Genomic DNA, 22320 nt, shown 5'->3' on the forward strand with positions numbered 1-22320 from the left:
TTACTCCTGTCATTCAAACAGAACGTGCTGGAGAGGGGGCGGGGCTTATATTCTCCATGTAAATACTGTGGTGGAAACGACTATGTCAAAATTAACCTATTTGACCGTGATTTAATAGTAATACACGTTTCAAAATAATAATAATAATAATGCCGAAGTAACAACATACTGAAAACTGTTAGTAAAACCATGTTTTAATGCTTTACAATTTACATACCTAGATGCACGTGTGTTGTGTTTATGCAGTGCAACTCCCACCCAGTGGGTGGCTATGTAGAGTGATAGAACAGAGCAGGCACGCCCCCGAGAGAAGGAAAGCAAGTCACGTCACAAATTAGCATTTCTAAAATGTTAGCGTGGATTAATAAAAGTGCAAAAAGACAGCGGTTGTCGCCGGAAGAAACTTCAAATACAGAGAATGCTGTGCCTGTGTTGGAAATGGTGTCTGATGGGGAGCTTTCTTTGGTTGATCCTCCTGCTCCAAGTTCTAGTGCATTAGCATTAGCACTAGCTCCGCCGCCTCCTCCAGAGCCTCTAACGTTAGCTGCTGCTGGCGCAACTGCCACCACCAACACCGGGCAAAGCGATGCACCTGACTGCTGGACAACGGACCAGGTGCAATATTTTTGCAAGACCAATGCATGGCTCCTTCTTAAAGATAAGAAGCTAGGATGTCGGATATGCAGAGATGTCAAATCTTTGGGAATACACACTGGACAAGGACTGAAACTGTCAACTGAATGGGGTGAGTGTGCAGTGTCTCATTTCGGTGTTGACAAGGGCAAACAACAAGCTAGCCTGAGAAAAAAAATCAAAGAACATAAAGAATCACAAGCCCATGTAAAAGCTGCTGACATCCTTACATCTGCTTCACGTGAAACTATTCAACATCAAGTGCAGTCTATGCATAAATCTGAATTAGACACCACTATCAGAGTTTTTCGAACGGCATATAAAATTGGCAAACATAGCCGGCCATTCACAGACATGCCAATTGATTTGAATGTACAGAAACTGAATGGGCTGAACGTGGGCAGGGTTTTGCACTCCAATAAAACCTGTGGCGAAATCATCGACCACATAGCTCATGAGCTGAAGAAAAAAATGTCAAAAGACATTACAGAAAACCAAAGAAAACTCTGTGTTTTGGTCGATGAATCTACCACTATTAGTGGTAAAACGGTGCTTGTTGTGTGTCTACGCTCAGCATTAGCTGATGCTGAGCCCGAAACGTTTTTTTTGGGAGCTGATCGAGTTGGATGGAACAACGGCTGATGACATCACAAAGGCGTTAATGGAGTGTCTTGGAAGAGATTTTAACGAGGACTTTTTAGGTCAGTGTTTCGTTTCTTTTGCATGTGATGGGGCTTCAGTCATGCTAGGGAAGAGAACAGGCGTTGCTACCCAGTTGTGTAGTAAATTCCCAAGCCTGTTTGTGTGGCACTGCTCCAATCATCGTCTAGAGCTGGCAGTTGGGGATGTGGTCAAGGAGGTCTCAGGGCTCAATCATTTCCAGATCTTTTTTGACAAACTCTATTCCTTGTTCCATGCCTCCCCCAAAAATCAGAGGCAGTTAGCGCAGTGTGCGCAAGCAGTCGGACAGCGTCTCCTGGTGATAGGGCGTGTTTTGTCCATCCGCTGGGTGGCTTCAAGTGAAAGGAGCGTCAGAGCAGTCTGGGAAAACTACCGAGTGCTTCATGATCACTTCACAAATGCTGCAAACGACACGAGCAGGGATTCCAGAGACAGAGCAAAGTACAAGGGCCTGGATGATGTGCTCACATCTGCAACGTTTGTCAGCAATCTGGGACTGATGTACGATGCGCTCACAGAGCTCAGCGACCTCTCTCGGCAACTCCAAAAAAGAGAGATGACACTGCCTACAGCAGATAGGCTCTTAACTCGAGAAATACGAGTTTTTGAATCCATGGTCACCATGCCTGGCCCACACATGACTACAGTTCATACAGCTCTAGCTGAGAAGTCCTTCAAGGGTGTTGCCCTGCGTGAGAATGGCAGGCTTGTACAGATTCATGCAGGTCAGTTTTTCCGCAGTATGGTAGAGAATCTGAGACACAGAATGACTTCCACAACCTCCTCTCATGTCAGCACAAGAGAAATCCCATTACATGGCCGGGAGGCCCGGGACAATCAGCTAATCCAGGACATGAAAGTTATCCATCCTGGAAGTTGGCCTGAAGAGGAGTTAGACGTACAGTATGGGGACGTAGAGGTGCTACGTTTGTGCGAAGTGCTGAAAGTGGACAGAAGAGAGACTGATCAGGGCTTTCGCGAATACAAGGAAACCAGGGCATCCCGTACACCTGCTGCCATGGAGCCTCTACTGAAAGCAGTCCGAACCATCGCTGTCTCCACTAGTGAGTGTGAGCGGGCATTCAGCTGCATGAACGATATCCTTACTGCAAAAAGGAATGCTCTCTCTGTCAGCCGACTGTCCAGCCTGGTTTTCATTAAATGTAATGGACCATCACTAAGACAGTTCAATCCGGAACAGTATGTGAGGTCCTGGCTGGCAAAGGGAAGGAGAAGTGCTGATGAAAGAGCCTGTCCAGCTCCAGCCCCTGATACTGATGTCCCCAAGGCCTTCTGGAGCCTTTTCTAACAATGTGAAGTATATTGCAAAGCAGCTCACCCAGTGAGAAGACTTTTGGCATAATGTGCCGATTTGTACAGATCCTGGAGATAGAAGGACTTCAGACCAACCAGGGAGTTATCTGATCAGCTTGGTGTTCAATGTAACTCTTTACCATGGCTCAGACTTTGTTACTTGCAGTTACAGTTTCTCATTTTAGATTGTGCAAATTTTGCATTTGTTTTTTTACATGTTCTTTGTTCATGCTCTTTATCATTTTTCTGAGTTGGAAAGTTAGATTGCATCATAGTTTACTTTATACATATTTGTATTCTTCAGTGGTGAAGTATATTGCAAAGCAGCTCAGCCATGTGAGAAGACTTTTGGCACTTTTTCGTTTTTCGTTTTCTGAGTTGGAAAGTTAGATTGCATTCAAAATGTACAGAAATACTTAATTTTGTTAAAGCTTTTTATAAAAAATGCTTCTGACCAGAGCTTTGTTTCCTTGTCATTAATGTTGAACACCACCAGAGGGGCTCTCACCTGAAAGGTCTCTGCTTCATGTGTCTTCAGCAGAAGATCTAGACTTTGATTGCTATATTTTCAGTTAATATTGACCTTACTGAGCTTTAGCCATATCCGCTGCCTATCATAAAAAACGTTAAGTACAGTGAACCTTTCTAAAATATACAGTAGTAAAGAGACAAACCCACCAGCATTATAGTAGCCAAATTCTTGTTTGTGGGCTGTAAATAAAATTGACTTGAAAAAGTTGCTGATTTTAGAGTACTGGCACCTTTTTCATTCCAATTCAAGCACTGGGTGTATGTAAACAAAATTCCGCAACTGCTTCTGCACAGGGCTACTCACAGTCCCATTGATCCAGGCATCCGCCAAATGCGTTCCATATTTTGTCTCCGAAAGTAAGAGAGTCTTGGCTTCCTTACAGACGAGGCATCCAAGACCACCCTCATTTGAAAACAGCCAGGTGTTTCTTTCTTTCCAGGATCTCCACCGATTGTGTCCCCAGTTAAGTGGCAGTCCTTCTGTAGCAGTACCTCCTGCCTCCTCATGCCGCTCCGCTTCGGAACTTTCTTCGTGTGTGCAGGTGGTCTCACATTCAACAGCATCAGGTCCGCTAGCAAAGACAGCATCCTCCGTAGCTGCAAGGTTAGTGCTAGCTGTCACGCTAGCAGGTGCATTTTGGTTGTCAAAAGCTGTTTTTTGTTTCTTTGTGAGAAAACCAAAACTAGCCAGGCTTGTAGACCCCGTCGGCAGCAGTGGCCTTTTTTTGGGCGGCATAGTACTCGTCTGCTAGCCTACGGTACTCGTAGTATGCAGACCCGGCGCCAGAACAAATCTAAAGGGAGGGCATATGATTTTCATGGGAGGGCACACAAAAGAGTCACGTGCTGCGGGCACAATATATATCAAACAGCAAGGCCAACAGCATCGTGTAAAGACGCACACTTATCGTAAATACATACACAAATAAAGGGCAACATAGAAACCACTTTTGAAACATTGTGTGCGTGGCAGCACAAACACTGGTAAATCACGAGCAAGGCACACTGGTTAAGGATGGCAGCTTCCTCATCGCTGCACTCGGAGAGAAATAGAGACGGAGACGATTAGCTGTTTAGCCCGCCTTGGGCATGGTTTATGTTCCTATGCACTGCACTCGGACATGCTGTGGAGTGAACCGTGGTCACCTCTGAGAGGGAGTTGGTTGACAGCTAAAAAAGCTATAATATCAACAACAGCTGACACGTAATAACGGCTCCGTGCCAGCTGATCTGAACCAAAGTACTTATTTCCTTATTTGTTTCCTCACGTATCTGTCTCTCTCTCCACAAACTCTCACATGAAATGTGTTCTTTTGATGCGGCATGTCTTAGCAGTCCTTTATCAGTCTGTAATGCGTGTTTCCAGTCGCAAAAACATTTGACAGTAAAAGCCACATCAGATGAAGACGTATTCACTTTAAACTGTCTACAGGGGAAACAAAAGGCTGCGTCTGCTTAACGAATATTCAAGCCATGGTCTGTTGTGTACCATGCAGCAGCAAAAGTGCGCTTCTTTCCTGAAAACAATCTCCCTGATAACGATCCAGTTTCACCTGGTTGGGTTTATTAACCCCAAGATCATCTGGGGCTGTTGGTCTTTGAGCGGTTGCTGGCCCAATAGTACCTGTTGATGTGCTGCGAGGTAGCGTCTGTAGTGGAGGCACCGGCACGGAGGAGGAGGAGGATGCTGACGGGTGTGGTACAGGGTGTGGCAACGCAGGTGGTGGGTGATGGTAGGGGCAACAAGGAGCTGTGCCTCAGAGGACAGCGTTGGTGGCGGCCGCCTTGATGAGTCAAGGCTTGGGCTCGCTAACTCAGCCCCGGGGTTTGCCGAGGTCAAGCGTGCTGCTGCAACGGCAGGTGCAGGGTCGCCAGCAGCACCATCAGCTGCAGTTCTTTCATCGCTATTTCGTTTTAATAAATCTTTAGACCTTTTGAGCCAATTTCTGATGTCCATTTTGTAATTCAAACAGAAATGGGAGTCTACAGAATGCACAATAAACAAATCCAGAATAGGCGGCAGAGTGTGACGCTGTGATTGGTCTAAATGTGGACGAATCACAAATCACAACAGACACATGCCTTTATTTGACGTAGCCTGCGATTTTTTGTTTTAGTAGCCTACTATCTGACATCACATACATCGTAGCATAAAAGTTCACAGTTTATTTATAATTAAAACAATTAAAATTAAAATATTTTTTAAATTTTTATAAATAATAAAATCGTGTTTATTGGGGGAGGGCAGGAATGTCAAATGGGAGGGCCTGGCCATCCCTGGCCCTCCCACGGCGCCGGGCATGGTTTTATGTGTGTATCTTGTAAGTAGGCTTGTTTGAGACACATTGCGGCTCGCCTCGAAAGTAGACGAGAGTAGCCGATCGCAGCCGGGGGAGGTGTCAAAAAGCTCGTCTTAAGTCGGACAGCTCGGAGTCGGAGTCGGCTTGACTCGCTGGGTTTGCAATGGCGGAAATTGCGTTGGCGTTTTTCGTTGCAGATGAAGTGGATACAATAGAAATCCCACAATTATTATATCACTACAAATGAATGACTTAAGTGTCAGTTCATTTTGAAACAAATCAGTACAAGGGGGGTTGAATACATGTAAAAGACAGAACCACTTATTACTTTTCAAAACTACTTCCGTCAGTGGTCTTGACAAGTTTGCATTTATAAAGAATGCACAAATGTGTATATTCGTTAATGTCAGATATGTACTAAGTAAATGCATTTGTTCCTGCTCAAGATTAGATTCAACTTTATTGTTATTGCACATATTACAGGTACTGAGACAACGAAATGCAGTTTAGCTTCTAACCAGGTGCAACAAGCAGTAAAGTGAAAAGTAATGTACACAACCTACAGAATAAAAATGAATTGAATGATGAATAAACAGTGAGGGGTATGAATACACTAGATATCAGCCTGTGAGCAGCATGAACAGTGTGTATGAATATGCTAAGATATATAAAGTATGAAAACGGTAAGCAGTATAGTATAAAATATATAGATATTAATTTCATGATGATAAACATTGTGGAACAATGATGAAAATGGGAATGGATGTGGCGACGTAAAACTGACACAAAACAACAACAAACTTTTGCCAGCCAATTGGAGAGTTTCATCAGCAGCACGTGGTAAAAACCACCAATGAGCGGTCAGCTCGAGATACCAGCGAGACGTTTCCCATCAAGCATTTCGCTTCTGCAGCCCGTGGAGAGCAACTGCGCCAACTCGCCTCGCCTCGCTCTCAAGGCTGCGGGCGTCTTTGTCCCGCGAAATTTCAAAGTCTCATGTGGGCGGGCCTCCAGAGCAAGTCGGACAAAATGACTAACCATCATGCAACGCACTAGCAAGACGTTGATCGCAACTGCGCAGGTCTGCGCAGGTCTTGCTTGTCTCAAACAAGCCTAATATATTTGAATGTATGTTGATATAACGGTTCATTCTTCGGGCGCGCGCAGCACGTTCACAGCCTCACAGGCATAGATTGCGCAATATTTTATTGCGCACCAAGTGCAGGCATATTGTCATTCAAGAGAGAATACGATGCGTAGTTCTTTTGGAAAACATTGTTTTGTTTGCCTATTTACCTCGTTAACGTAAATAATACTCATTACATTGAAAAATGCATTATTTGTGATCAAAATAATGGTTGTTGGTAATGTATATTAGCGACCCCCACATATGTTTGATTTCATTGGGTCCGTGGGAGCTCAGGCACCTACTTATGGGAGCTCAGCTCCCATTGGCTCCCACGTAACTCGAACCCTGCTTGTTAGATGCTTTTATCCAAAGCGATTTACATACTCAATACTGTGGGCAATCCCCACAGGAGCAATTTGAGGTGAAGTGTCTTGTCCAAGGACACAACGACATGCTGACTGCAGTGGGGTTTGAACCTGTGACCCCGTGATCCCAACACCAAGGCTCTATCCACTGCCCCACATGCCTCCTTTTATCAAGTGTTTCCTCAAATTGAAAGATAATTTTTATTATATTAAACGTTTTTTTCTCAGGCCTCACACTTGTTAAATGCTTTAAATAAAACCAAAACTTAGCCTATCATTTTAAATGTCACACTGATATGAAATGCACCTGGGCTTATTAAGACCTTAAATGACCTCTCGCTGTGTTGGTTCATAAGTAAACACACACCACCAGCTCTTTCTATTAAAATCATACGAGGTCTTTGTTGTTCAACATACAAAATCTGATCCCCTCGTCCCTCTCATCCATTATTCAGCGGGGAAGCTGCTCCTCAGAGAAATAATACTGCAAATTCTGCAAATCCATAACAGAGCCCTCCAGCATACCCACGCATCAGCTGGATGTCTGTCCGTCCATTCTGTGGCTCTCAGTTAGTTTGAAGGTGTTCACACCCAGATAACAATGATTACATGAATGTGTGATGTTTACTTATTCCTAAAGTGATACCTTCCATGAGGAATGGCTGCTAAAACAAGCTGATTATACATACATTATTGACAGATTACGACCCTTAAGGCAGATTTAAACCTCCATGTCAAAGCATCAGTGTGCCTCTGTGCAGGTGCCTGCTTTGGGGAACTAGAGTCTCCCTGAATTAGGTATACAGTTGGGTTTCAAAGTTGAAGGTAGGTCACGAGGGATTAAATCTACAATCATTGACTACATCATGTCTTAAATACCTGAAAAAAAGTTTTACTTCACCCCAATGCAATGATATTATTCAAAGCAGGACTGCTCCTTGATTTCAACTACCTGAAATGGTCTACAACCATAACTATTAAAAGGGTAACTTTCTTTATATAAACAGTGAAAACATTTGAATTGACTAATTTGTATTGACTCATTTCACAATTGTGAGCCTTACTGAGAATTTGTGTACCAGACCAGTGACTTAAAGTCCCAGCAAACATGTTTTCATTTATATCTCCTACTGTAAAGCCCCGTAAACACAATCATTTGTGATATTGGGCTGTATAAATACATTTTGATTAATTGATTGACTACCCCCGCTCAAGATAAAGTTGGGCAGAACTGCGTATTTTTTTTCAGCAAAGTAAATGTGCCAGTAAAAATGTTAAAGTTGTGAGTTGTATCACCCAAGCAGTAGCAAAAAGGAGTAACTTTTTATACAGCCTTTTTCATAGGAGACGTTTTGAATTGTGTTGGTACGAAGAGCACTAAAAACTTCAACAATATTTTCTGTGAAATAAGCAAGCACAGTCCTGAGACAAAGTAAATCAAAAAACATGAGGGTGTGTAATGGGTGTGTATAGCCCCATCAGGTCCAATGATTCAAATAAGATATTACAGTGACAGCCTATGGGTGGAGTTTTCCCATTTCATCCACAACACACCTTGGTAAAAATGTGTTGTTTATGTTTTGCTTACATCTGCCGTATAGGAGTTTATCCAATAAGCCGTGTCAGCTGGTTGTCTGCAGATGTTTATTATCCTCTTTAAAGACACAGGATCACATCTGGCTTCCTTGAAACGACTACAGCATTATAGAGTACACGGTACCTGTGTGCAGAACATAATAGACCCTCTTCCAGGCATGTTGGCATATCAAAGCAGGAAAGCACAGTTGTATAAATTCACATTAAAAGGCTCCATTGCATTAAGTGTCTGAGTAGGCCATTTCTTATCAGCATGAACAAAACAGACACCGCTACTGCAGCCGTCTTTAAAGTTATTACTTTCACCTGTGCTTTTCCTGCTTTGGCAAGTCAAAATGTCTCCCTTGAATGAAAAGGGTCTATTCAAACATGACCTTACCATGCTACAGCCAAACAGATAGGGGAAACAAAAGGGGAATCGGCAGAGAGAGAAAGAGAGGAGATTGTGTGTAGGTGAAGAAGAATTGATCCTGGAGATTTTGAATCTAGATACCGTCAGTCGCTTTTTGTCTTGCCGTTCCTGCAGGTCACAATCTGTTTTGTACAACATGGCAGCCCTTTGGCCCTGACATCCTGTGGTATAATATATATAATCTGTAACCTCTGAAGCTGTAATCACAAATAGCAGCTATCAACACCTCTCAGCCATCTTTATACTAGGAGGTTATGTTTCTCTGCTGATAGTTGCTGCTTCTGTCAGCAGTGAATCATACTCTATTAATAGATTTCCATGAAGTTTCTTGGACATCAAGGCCCAAGTGTGAGGAACAATTGATTTGTTCTTGCTGCTGATCCGAATCTGGGATTTCCGCCATTAAAAGATGTATTTCTGCCAATGACAAAACTAACAGAGGCCTTGACTGGATTCCCAGAAACAAGAAATCAATTCAGCTCAAAAATGTAATTGACTGCAAGTAAGTCATTTTTGTTGATAGAACAAAACCTTTGGATCTACTAAGAGTTAGTCCTTGCGGGACCATTATCGTCACCCAACTCTGATGGCTTGATTTGAACCTTTCACCCGTGTTAAAACGTAACGTCCTCCCTAAATATGACGTGTATATTGGCCTCTGACCTGCCAATAGGCCGTTGGAGGGCCTTACGTCAATATGTACTAAAGCAGGGCTGACTTAATCATGCTAATGTGTGGATACATGCATGTGTGCTTATGTGGGGGATGTGCGTGTAAGCATCACTCACCAATCTCACAGTTCTCTCCAGTGTATCCCTGTGGGCAGTAGCAGCTGTAGCCCGTTCCCTGTGGAAGGCACTTTCCTCCGTGCAGACATGGGTTTGTCACGCAGGGCTCCAATTCGTCTACAACAGACAGACAGAAGGATGTGGGGTGTAGGGGGATGTAAAAAATGGAGCTAATTAGTGATCCTGTTAAGGAAAAACGTTTTTTCTTTATGTAAATGGGAACACAAACAGGTGAATCCAAGCTGTATTTATAATTGGTGAATATCCCTCACCTCTCCATAGATAAATAGGCATGACACAACAAATAAAATCACCCTAATTTCCCTTCATTGCCGCTCAGCCACCAGCTATAGTTAAAACACGCATATCCATTTCACACTGTCTCTTTTCAAAGAGATCAGGAGCCTCAACCCCGCCATCCACTCACAGCCACAGTTGTCATGGTTACCATATGGAAAGCGAGGCCTTGGCTCACTCCAGCGAGCGTAGTGGGCAGCGTGAGAACTTCAGACCTTAGCCATCCTCAACAGAAACGAGCAGACCTCCTGCTGAGTGCCTCGGCCCCGCTATTCAGCCCCTAAATGTGTGTGTGGTCTCCTTCCACAATTACACATTTCCATATCAATTGACACACTACCACGTGTTTCTCCCCTGAGCCGCTCATTATAGCAACCTACGGTCTTTGAAAACCACCACTCGTTCATCCTGGCCACAAAAAGGCTTGGCTGTGGGAGTCTTTGTTCGGTCAGGTTTTTCCGTCACTGAGGATTGCTTAGGAGGGGGTGGTGTGTGGGGTTGACATTGTGTGTGTGTGTGTGTGTGTGTGTGTGTGTGTGTGTGTGTGTGTGTGTGTGTGTGTGTGTGTGTGTGTGTGTGTGTGTGTGTGTGTGTGTGTGTGTGTGTGTGTGTGTGTGTGTGTGTGTGTGTGTGTGTGTGTGGTGTGTGGAGGTTGTGGGTTTGTGTTTACACGGTACATTGAGCGAGAATCTGTCTCTGATTAGCCTGCAGGTTGATCCTGTCCAATAGCTACCCAGAGGCAGACATTTCAAGCTCACACTGTCTGAATCACCGTGATGCCGGCTGCTATGTTGCACGAAATGAATGTAAATACAAAAATAAAGGATTGAGGGTTTTCAATCCCACAAGAAAGATTTCTCAATAGCGTCCAAAGATTTATGTTGAGTTTTGCGAGCTAATCCACGGCTCGTGGTTTGAATTTTGCTGAGGTCAGGTGATAAAGCCAACCATGCATTTCATTTAATGTACATCAGTTCAGGCCGAAGTGCACTCGCACCCTCTGCTTCAGTCAAGGGCATGGCACGCCTTGACAAATACCAACTGTTATGATAAGCAGATTTACTACTGTGTGTGTGTGTGTGTGTGTGTGTGTGTGTGTGTGTGTGTGTGTGTGTGTGTGTCTGAGTATTTGTGATAGATAAACCTTGTACGATTGGCCGTTCATTAAAGCTAGTGGTGCAGAAAAATCAATAGTCCGTGGAAGAAGCTGACGGAGTGGACTGTCCCTCGCTCTGCACAGCCGACACCACCGGCACCAACAACAACAATAAACCGGCAACAGCAAAATCTAACTAATACGTTTACAGAAATAGGACAGGAAGGGGATAATACGAGGAAACGCTGAGAAACCTCAAAGTAATAATCCACACTTCACACATTGCTTCGAGTAATAACAGCCACGAACAAGGTGGAAATGTAGTTTACTTTGGAAATATGATTTTCAGAAAAGTGCTTTCACAGGTGGCGTTGGCATTTCTGTTAGAGAATGAGATCACATAAAGGAAGTCAGAAACAAAGAAACCGTCTACCATTTAAATGTTAGAGGAAGATTGAGTGATACAAATCTCTTTTATATGGTCTGACAAGGGAAGAGAAGTTGAAAGCATTGTGTGTATTCGTGCAGTGTCTGCATCTGTTTGTTTGAGAACAATTTGCTTTGCTATTAAAAGGTCCTTGAATCTAACCTGAGGCCATTCTTTTTTTCCCACTCCTCTCGCATTGATTGAACTGACTGATGAAATGCTCCCTGATCCAGTCAGGAGAGAAAACACTGACAACAACCATGAATCCCACAAGGGACTGAACTGAAGCCGAGTGTGTGCAAAAAAAGAGGGAGGGAGATGTAAGCCATTACTCTGGTCCAATCTCCTGCCAGCGCATCCATCCACTTATTGTGTTTGTGTAGCAAAGATGTAACTGTGTGTTTGTGGCCTTCTGCATGCATGACTCCAGGGTGTCAGTCAATCAATCAGCCCTCATAATGTACCCCAGGAGCGCAGATGGCTACCCTCGGCTTCTTGTCGATACAGTTTACAGCTGGGGGAGCAAAATAAATCAGCATAGAAATGTGCGATAGCATGATGCCTTCAGGGCTTTCAAACACTGGCTGATAGGATGTTCCCTGTATGAGCTCTCATTATCAAGCGAAAAATAAGTAAACCAGGTGGCCAGCCAGGAGCTTCACTCAGATATACTGAGCTGCAGACTTAATCAACAGATTGTGAACGGTGGCGGGGAGATGGTCTCTGCTTTCGTTGGAAAATAAAAGCTGTGCAGCCGAGGGAATACACAATGAGATTTTTTGAATAAATATGCCATTGGCAAGGTCCAGGGAGGAAATGAAATGTGATTTTAAAGGATACTTATATTTATTTACAACTTGGGTCTTATTTTCATCAGCCTTCATTCCTATCATTTATGATAACGATGTACATTTCAATGTATTTCATCTGCAACCAAGTGAGTCCAAGGAAGGAACACAAACAGTCAGGCGATCAAACATCAAGACTGTTGAATTACTCAACAGCAGAAGTTGTTGTTACACCACTGTACCTGTGGTTACTTCTGGGAGCCTCAGCTCTGAGATACAATTAGTTAATTCTGTGTCCCCCTATTTCCAGTCTTTGTGCTCAGCTAAGCTAACCAGCTACTAGCACTAGCTTTGAAATCTAATGATTAGACAAGACAGGAGTCCATCCTGTGATCTTATTCTACTTATTTTACTAACAAACCAAAATGGCAAATGTTCCCTTCAAGAAGCAGTCAACCTCTAATTTGGAGTTACTTTGACCATCAACAGCTAGCTTCAATGCATCCTTATACAAAGGTTTGTGGTGGTACGAAAAACTGCCTTATTTTCTGTCTACATTTTATCTAAATGAGTGCAGAATCATAACACAACAAATAAGTACACATTAGACTTGGGCCACAAACAGCGTCCCACTTGGGAAGATTCCTGTGTTTTTTGAGCAGTCGATCCATTTTGCACTCCTCAGTATGCAGGTATCGATGCTTATCATTCTACTTCACCTGAATTCACCTCTCAACGTCCTTGGTAACAATTACATGGACTACATACCAATTGATTACATGGGTTTTATATAAATAAAAATGTATTACTTTTTGGTGGTAAAATTACGATCATTGAATCTGCTAGCTTAGCTGCAATTCCAGGCCTAACAGTAAAGCAGTGGGGTCCACATATTGTTAATATTCTCAATATAAAGATGGTCAAAACAACAAAAATAAGACGTTAGTCAAGTTATCAAATCAAAAATGTGCTTCAAATATTTACAATGAATATTACAGATTCATGGACGCACCATAGGATGCCAAATCACCTGAGGACAGAGAGACACTACTAACCTGAGGGGCTGAGGGTCATATTGCTGATGTTGACTCCCCCTCTGTTACTTTCCTCCTCCATGTTGCCAGGTAACAGGGCCCCTGACCCCACAGTGTGAGACCAGGCGGGCTCCTCCATGTCTTGGGGTCCTGACAGTAATGTAGGATAATCCAGAGAGCTGTTCACAACGGCTTTCTCCACCGGGACCCAGTGAGACGAGGACAGAGGGTCAGTAGAGCTGTCCTGGCTGTCTGAGTGAGTGGATGGAGCGGGGTCTCCTGATCCGGTGGTTTGAAACGGGGAATCGGAACGAGGGGATGAAGGTGATGTGGAAAGGAATGGGGTTTGGGAATTGGCTGGAGGTGAGGAAGTTGGGGATGGGGAGGAGGAGGGTGATTGAGATTCAAACAGGGAACGAGCTGGGGATGGAGATGGAGATGGGGACGCAGTAACAGACTGAGACGGGGAGGGGGATGGGCTTGTATCTGTTGAGCTTGATGGAGAGGTGGACGGGGATAAAGAAGATAAATCAACAGTTTCAGTTGTTGTCATCCCCAGAGGACCAGCAGTAGTGGTGGGAGTTGCTGTGGTAGTGGACTGTCCCTTCCTGTGGCCCCTCTCTCTAGATCTTTCTCTGGATCTTTCTCTTGGTTTGCCTGAATCCGCTGGTCGACGTGAAACTTGTATCTCCCCTTTTGCTTCTACGCCACTGATCTCTCCACTCCCTTCTTCTTCTCCTTTCCCCTTCTCCTCTCCTCTGCTCCTGTCCTCTCCTCTGTTCTTCTTCCCCCTTCCTCTGCCTCCTCTGCCGCTGCCTCTGGAGGTCACCGTCTCCTCCCTCTTGTAACCCGGCTGGGTTGTGGTCGCTGATTCAACGCGGACCCAGGTTTCCCCGCTGGATGAGTTGATTCTGGGTGCAGAGCTGGAGGCGGTGGACGTGAGCATCTCTGAAGTCTCCCCTCTCTTTTTGCTCTCTGTAGTCTGAGAGTTACTGGAGGCGTCCAAAGTAGATGCCAGACGAGTGGGCGATTCTTCACTGGCTGGTGTAGAGTTTTTGCTCGAGGGATCGCTGAACCATGAACTTCCCCAAGAAAACAAACCTGCTGAGGTCACAGAACAAACAAAAAAGAAAAAACAGAGTGAAGTCAGGGGATGAACAAAGCAAAAATCCTGTATTCCTGCATATCCTGCATTCCCTCTGCTTTGCCAAGGGAGACAAAACAAACACTTCTAAGCTGTCTGAGCTGCCCGTCAGCTGTTTGTGTACCAGCAGCCGTCTACACTTCAATATGATCAGCATGCAAACCTGCGCACACTGCGAAGAAACTACTGTATGTTAAACATTATTATCACAAGGATAAATGCAACCAGAGAACACTGTATTTACGGATGAATAAACAATGGGAGCGAGATAAGTGAGAATTAAATTGTTTGCCAATTAGCAGCAGAAGGTGCTACCATTATGAATGTATGAGTAAGCTTTCAAAACAATATCACGCCGCCTACATGACACATCAGAACCACTGTAATGACCTGTTTCTGACTCATGAATGCTGTTCATGTCAGCATCAAAGTTGTAATTACAGCAAATTAACTACCATTTATTTCTGAAACGTCAGATATGTTCGACTTGATGCTTAAAATGTTCATTTAAAACAGCCACCGTTAACTACAGCAGATAAATAATGAGGACAAAACTGAGATGGATGAAGGACCAAAGCCTCTTTAAAAAAACACACTAAAGCAGAAACTAAAGACCACCACAGCCTCAGAATGTAATGAATAAAGATGGAAAACAGTTTTAACAAACACCAAGCTTCATCCACAGCCAGCCAAGACCTGAAGAGCTGCTGAACCACTTAGACACAGGAAAGAGTACAGACTGATGGGATGGATTTCACTTCTTAAATTCTGCCTGTTGGAAGGAAACTTGATCATTCAATTCACGGTGCAAGGATTTAACAGTATTCCACTACATATGCACTTCTATGGAGCATTTGTTGAAGGGGCTTTAGAGGACTTTTGTCTGTAGATTCACATCTTTATGATCAGTGTGACCGAGTGGGCCTCAAATTAAGAGCTGAAGGCTGAACTTCATGGGAAGCAGAACAAGACAAGGTATTTGGCTATTTAGACCTAACATAAGACTATATATAACATAATCATAAGGGAATAAGGTTTTAAAATGCCAATAAAGGCATTACTCTCTACAAAGTTTGTCAATGCCTGCAGTGTTTGTGTTTCTCACTGTTATAGTTACAGTTACACTGAAACAAGATATAAAATCGATTATCTTCTTCAGGCTGTGAGATGGATGCCCTGGTTTTCAGTTCAATTTATTAAAGAAACGTTATCGTAACTGAGCTCTAACAGCAACACCACACAGTGTGAATCCACATAGCCTACTGTAATACTGAATAGCCTTAGGCCTCTGAAGACAGCTATAGAGAGGCGAAGTCCCTCCCCTTCCGTGAGCCTCCATGGGACCTTATTTCAGAAAATTATGTATTGAAGTCAATGGAGAGAGAAAGATTATCTTTCGATCGTTTGAATTGTGCCACGAATTACACATAGGCCTATGATGTTTGTCAATTTAAAAGATAATTTTGCAAGTAAAAAAAAACAAAAACTGTGAAGTAACAACATGTTTTGTGTGAAACGCTCAATGAACTACATCTCTGGTCTCGCAGACTCTCACAACAACATACGTCACCAAGATGGCCGTCACTACTGTCTTGCCAAAAAAGGGATTGACTACCCTCACTCATGCCCTCACTGTGCAAACTTCCCTGCTTTGGGACGCCCCCAGGCAGTCCAGAGACAGTTACCGGACGCACCCCTCACACTGTAACGTCATTAGTCACGCGCAGCGCGCGACCGGCCATTAACAGACTTTCAGCGAGTGAACGGGTCGTTGTGTGGTTTCCGCGTTGTGCGTGTATGAAACAGTAAGTGTTGCTACTGTGGCACAGAGCCATGTAATAGTAATTCTCTCTATATGGCGCTGGTGTGGCATAAGCACCTGTTTGTATCTATGTGTTTATGTTGCATTTCATATGTAAATAACAGCTAACAGACAATAATCGGCGTAGTATTGTTTACAGTACTTGTTTGCCGTAAGTGTGACTGCCTGTTAAATGTTCAGTAGTTTCACTTTCTGTCCGCTGTGACTGTTGATATAATTATATTTGGTATGTACGATCGCTATATATTTCCAGTCTTGTGCTATTGCGGCGAGCTGTGTATAATTGTATGCCTCTGTCAGACGCCATTACCGCATGTCCAACGTTATCCCCCTGTAAGCCGCCATTATCACGTGTTAAAACCAGTCTATAGGCGCGTTCACACCGCAGTACTTTTCCCACTTTAGTTCCGAAATGTTGCATTGATTAGCCGCATTCACACTGCAGGACTTTCCCTGGTACTTTGGTTCTTTAGTTCCGTTAGTACCATGTATTAGAACGAAATCTAAAATGAAAATTGTAAATAAGCAATCTGTATGTAAAAAAACACCTGTATGTAAATTGTAAATAAGCCATCTGTATGTCAAATATGTCTTATATGCAGTGCTGGAATTGGGCCGGTACTCACCGGTACGCAGTACCGGCACTTCTGGTTCTGACCCATGGAGTACCGGCACTTCTTGCTCAGTACCGGCATGCTGGCGGTACTCCGGTACTCATGCACCGTGCCGGTACTCATGCACCGTGCCAGTACTCAACACTCTCCCGCCGTTCTTATTATACATCCATATATATATATATATATATACAGCCGCCCGGTACTCAGTAGATGCGTCATGAGGTGCCGAACGGACATTCTCATCGCTCTAACCGCTGGAGTTTCACAGCGGCTGTCAGCTGTTTACTCCTGTCATTCAAACAGAACGTGCTGGAGAGGGGGCGGGGCTTATCTTCTCCATGTAAATACTGTGGTGGAAACGACTATGTCAAAATTAACCTATTTGACCGTGATTTAATAGTAATACACGTTTCAAAATAATAATAATAATAATAATAATAATGCCGAAGTAACAACATACTGAAAACTGTTAGTAAAACCATGTTTTAATGCTTTACAATTTACATACCTAGATGCACGTGTGTTGTGTTTATGCAGTGCAACTCCCACCCAGTGGGTGGCTATGTAGAGTGATAGAACAGAGCAGGCACGCCCCCGAGAGAAGGAAAGCAAGTCACGTCACAAATTAGCATTTCTAAAATGTTAGCGTGGATTAATAAAAAAGTGCAAAAAGACAGCGGTTGTCGCCGGAAGAAACTTCAAATACAGAGAATGCTGTGCCTGTGTTGGAAATTGTGTCTGATGGGGAGCTTTCTTTGGTTGATCCTCCTGCTCCAAGTTCTAGTGCATTAGCATTAGCACTAGCTCCGCCGACTCCTCCAGAGCCTCTAACGTTAGCTGCTGCTGGCGCAACTGCCACCACCAACACCGGGCAAAGCGATGCACCTGACTGCTGGACAACGGACCAGGTGCAATATTTTTGCAAGACCAATGCATGGCTCCTTCTTAAAGATAAGAAGCTAGGATGTCGGATATGCAGAGATGTCAAATCTTTGGGAATACACACTGGACAAGGACTGAAACTGTCAACTGAATGGGGTGAGTGTGCAGTGTCTCATTTCGGTGTTGACAAGGGCAAACAACAAGCTAGCCTGAGAAAAAAAATCAAAGAACATAAAGAATCACAAGCCCATGTAAAAGCTGCTGACATCCTTACATCTGCTTCACGTGAAACTATTCAACATCAAGTGCAGTCTATGCATAAATCTGAATTAGACACCACTATCAGAGTTTTTCGAACGGCATATAAAATTGGCCAACATAGCCGGCCATTCACAGACATGCCAATTGATTTGAATGTACAGAAACTGAATGGGCTGAACGTGGGCAGGGTTTTGCACTCCAATAAAACCTGTGGCGAAATCATCGACCACATAGCTCATGAGCTGAAGAAAAAAATGGCAAAAGACATTACAGAAAACCAAAGAAAACTCTGTGTTTTGGTCGATGAATCTACCACTATTAGTGGTAAAACGGTGCTTGTTGTGTGTCTACGCTCAGCATTAGCTGATGCTGAGCCCGAAACGTTTTTTTGGGAGCTGATCGAGTTGGATGGAACAACGGCTGATGACATCACAAAGGCGTTAATGGAGTGTCTTGGAAGAGATTTTAACGAGGACTTTTTAGGTCAGTGTTTCGTTTCTTTTGCATGTGATGGGGCTTCAGTCATGCTAGGGAAGAGAACAGGCGTTGCTACCCAGTTGTGTAGTAAATTCCCAAGCCTGTTTGTGTGGCACTGCTCCAATCATCGTCTAGAGCTGGCAGTTGGGGATGTGGTCAAGGAGGTCTCAGGGCTCAATCATTTCCAGATCTTTTTTGACAAACTCTATTCCTTGTTCCATGCCTCCCCCAAAAATCAGAGGCAGTTAGCGCAGTGTGCGCAAGCAGTCGGACAGCGTCTCCTGGTGATAGGGCGTGTTTTGTCCATCCGCTGGGTGGCTTCAAGTGAAAGGAGCGTCAGAGCAGTCTGGGAAAACTACCGAGTGCTTCATGATCACTTCACAAATGCTACAAACGACACGAGCAGGGATTCCAGAGACAGAGCGAAGTACAAGGGCTTGGATGATGTGCTCACATCTGCAACGTTTGTCAGCAATCTGGGACTGATGTACGATGCGCTCACAGAGCTCAGCGACCTCTCTCGGCAACTCCAAAAAAGAGAGATGACACTGCCTACAGCAGATAGGCTCTTAACTCGAGAAATACGAGTTTTTGAATCCATGGTCACCATGCCTGGCCCACACATGACTACAGTTCATACAGCTCTAGCTGAGAAGTCCTTCAAGGGTGTTGCCCTGCGTGAGAATGGCAGGCTTGTACAGATTCATGCAGGTCAGTTTTTCCGCAGTATGGTAGATAATCTGAGACACAGAATGACTTCCACAACCTCCTCTCATGTCAGCACAAGAGAAATCCCATTACATGGCCGGGAGGCCCGGGACAATCAGCTAATCCAGGACATGAAAGTTATCCATCCTGGAAGTTGGCCTGAAGAGGAGTTAGACGTACAGTATGGGGACGTAGAGGTGCTACGTTTGTGCGAAGTGCTGAAAGTGGACAGAAGAGAGACTGTTCAGGGCTTTCGCGAATACAAGGAAACCAGGGCATCCCGTACACCTGCTGCCATGGAGCCTCTACTGAAAGCAGTCCGAACCATCGCTGTCTCCACTAGTGAGTGTGAGCGGGCATTCAGCTGCATGAACGATATCCTTACTGCAAAAAGGAATGCTCTCTCTGTCAGCCGACTGTCCATTACCATGGCTCAGACTTTGTTACTTGCAGTTACAGTTTCTCATTTTAGATTGTGCACATTTTGCATTTGTTTTGACATGTTCTTTGTTCATGCTCTTTATCATTTTTCTGAGTTGGAAAGTTAGATTGCATCATAGTTTACTTTATACATATTTGTATTCTTCAGTGGTGAAGTATATTGCAAAGCAGCTCAGCCATGTGAGAAGACTTTTGGCACTTTTTCGTTTTTCGTTTTCTGAGTTGGAAAGTTAGATTGCATTCAAAATGTACAGAAATACTTAATTTTGTTAAAGCTTTTTATAAAAAATGCTTCTGACCAGAGCTTTGTTTCCTTGTCATTAATGTTGAACACCACCAGAGGGGCTCTCACCTGAAAGGTCTCTGCTTCATGTGTCTTCAGCAGAAGATCTAGACTTTGATTGCTATATTTTCAGTTAATATTGACCTTACTGAGCTTTAGCCATATCCGCTGCCTATCATAAAAAATGTTAAGTACAGTGAACCTTTCTAAAATATACAGTAGTAAAGAGACAAACCCACCAGCATTATAGTAGCCAAATTCTTGTTTGTGGGCTGTATATATAAAATTGACTTGAAAAAGTTGCTGATTTTAGAGTACTGGCACCTTTTTCATTCCAATTCAAGCACTGCTTATATGTCTTAAATGACATGATGAATTGGAAATGGGGGACCCTGATGTAAACAAGACGAAAGTCTTTCTCTGGTCTGCATCCCCTTAACAATTGTATGTTTTGAGCTGTACTGTACTGTACCCAATATACAAGCTGTTAATAAACTTTTCAATCAATCAATCAATCAAAACCAATAATGTCGCGTTCACACCGCCGGGACTACTAAGTGCCGGGAACTCTTTTGGCCATTTTCAGTCCCTGCTAGAGAGGTGGTACGAACCTGGTGATAAAAGAGTGCCAATTTCTATTCTATTTCTATTGGCTGGGAGAATTGCAAACCACGCCCCGTTAGACTCTGAATTTTCTTTGTTAGGCAGCCATTTTTTTCCTCGCTACAAAACCACATCCACACCTGAGCGAGTAGTTTTTTTGTACTTTAAAGCAGTTATGACCACACGTACTACAACACCGGAGCGGTGGAATGATGAGGAAGTGTCGGCGCTTCTGGCAATTTACTCTGAGGACGGGATGCAGCAGCTTCTACAGAAAGCAGTTCCCAACTCCAAGGGCCCATTCCAATAGTCCATTTAGCTTAGGAACCTTCCTAACGGAGTGAAATTACCCGGAAGTACGTCACTGGCAGCCATGATAAGTGCCTTTCCAATTCTCCAAATGAAAGGAAAGGAGGTTTCAAACTTCCTTTATAATCTCCTTTAGCTGAGGAACCACTGGACCTCCCTAACCGAAAGGAGAGGAGAAAATGCTGCCCCACAATGCATTGCAGCCGCAGCATTTGCCGTCACTCAACAGTCGGCCGTTCACGGACACAAACGATAATGGGAGAAATTATATCATGAAAGTTACGGTGCTTATTACGCATTTTAAAACGTATGTGGTAAGTAGGATTGGGAACCGAAACTCGGTTCCAGATGAGAACCGATAAGAAAATGCCGGGTACCGGGTACCCGTACAAAATACACCTTTTCGGTTCTGCTTAACGGTTCCTAAACGCGGTAGACCCTGTATTCCAGCGGGTCCGTCTGTACCGCGGCGACCCGGTGGAATACAGGGCGGACCTGGAGAATCACAGAACGGCCGGTCGTCAGCGGGCCGTTGACGGCCGGCTCGGTACGCTGATGGCCGGCACCGCCCTTAATTTTTTAAAACGGCATCATGTAAGTTGCGCTGACAGGCGACAGAGGTCCACAGTTGCCCCGCAGCGAGGCTCCCCCCGCCCTCCCGTAGACAGTTCACGAGCTCAGTCACTTCATAACACCAAAGATGGGTCGCGGTAAACGCTCTGAAGTGAGGCTCCACTACACTAAAAAATAAAAAGACAATTGGGCACAGTGTTAATAGCTTGCCACAGGCATAGCTCAGTTAAAATAAAGCACAGCTATTGTGCAATACATTTGTATTGCATGTATATTTTTTATTTGTAACAATTTCAGTTAAAGCTGAAAAGAATAAAGATATTTTTGTTATCTAAACGTTTGACCTCTTTCTTTTACAATTTTGGAATCGAAACGGGGAATCGATAAGAACCGGAATTGATAATCGGAATCGGAATCGATAAATTTCAAACGATACCCATCCCTAGTGGTAAGTTGCCAAAGTGCTTTGTTTTGAACGTTCATCAGTATTATAATCAAAAAGAGAAATATGAACGTTAGTTTTTACTGAAATGATCAAATAAAGTCAACATTTCACAGTCTTTACTGAGCTGTGTGGGGTTTGTTCAACTTTTAAAAGATGTTTGAATGGTGATATACACAGTGATAGATGTTAAGGACTAACGTTTATAATAAATACATTTGTATTTATTTTAAGATCTTTTAATAGTTCATACAATCATACGTGTTGTGGACCGGAGGGTGACGAGCATAAGTTTCACTTTCCTTTTTTATTTCAATTCCAACTTTGGTCATGAAGAATATGTTTCTCTGTTGTCCACGTTCATAAA

At 43.7% G+C, this 22320-nt stretch overlaps 1 protein-coding gene across 1 annotated transcript in view; it reads right to left on the minus strand.

Moving 5' to 3' along the window:
* The window catches only part of LOC117532608 (neurocan core protein-like), a 68447-nt gene that overhangs the window by 15285 nt on the left and 30842 nt on the right, over positions 1-22320 (minus strand). The window contains 2 exon segments of the mRNA XM_034195967.1: positions 9750-9866; positions 13413-14495. Coding sequence (XP_034051858.1) covers positions 9750-9866; positions 13413-14495 — 1200 coding nt within the window.

Source organism: Gymnodraco acuticeps, unplaced genomic scaffold (genome assembly GCF_902827175.1).
Source record: "Gymnodraco acuticeps unplaced genomic scaffold, fGymAcu1.1, whole genome shotgun sequence".
NCBI classification, from domain to species: Eukaryota; Metazoa; Chordata; class Actinopteri; order Perciformes; family Bathydraconidae; genus Gymnodraco; species Gymnodraco acuticeps.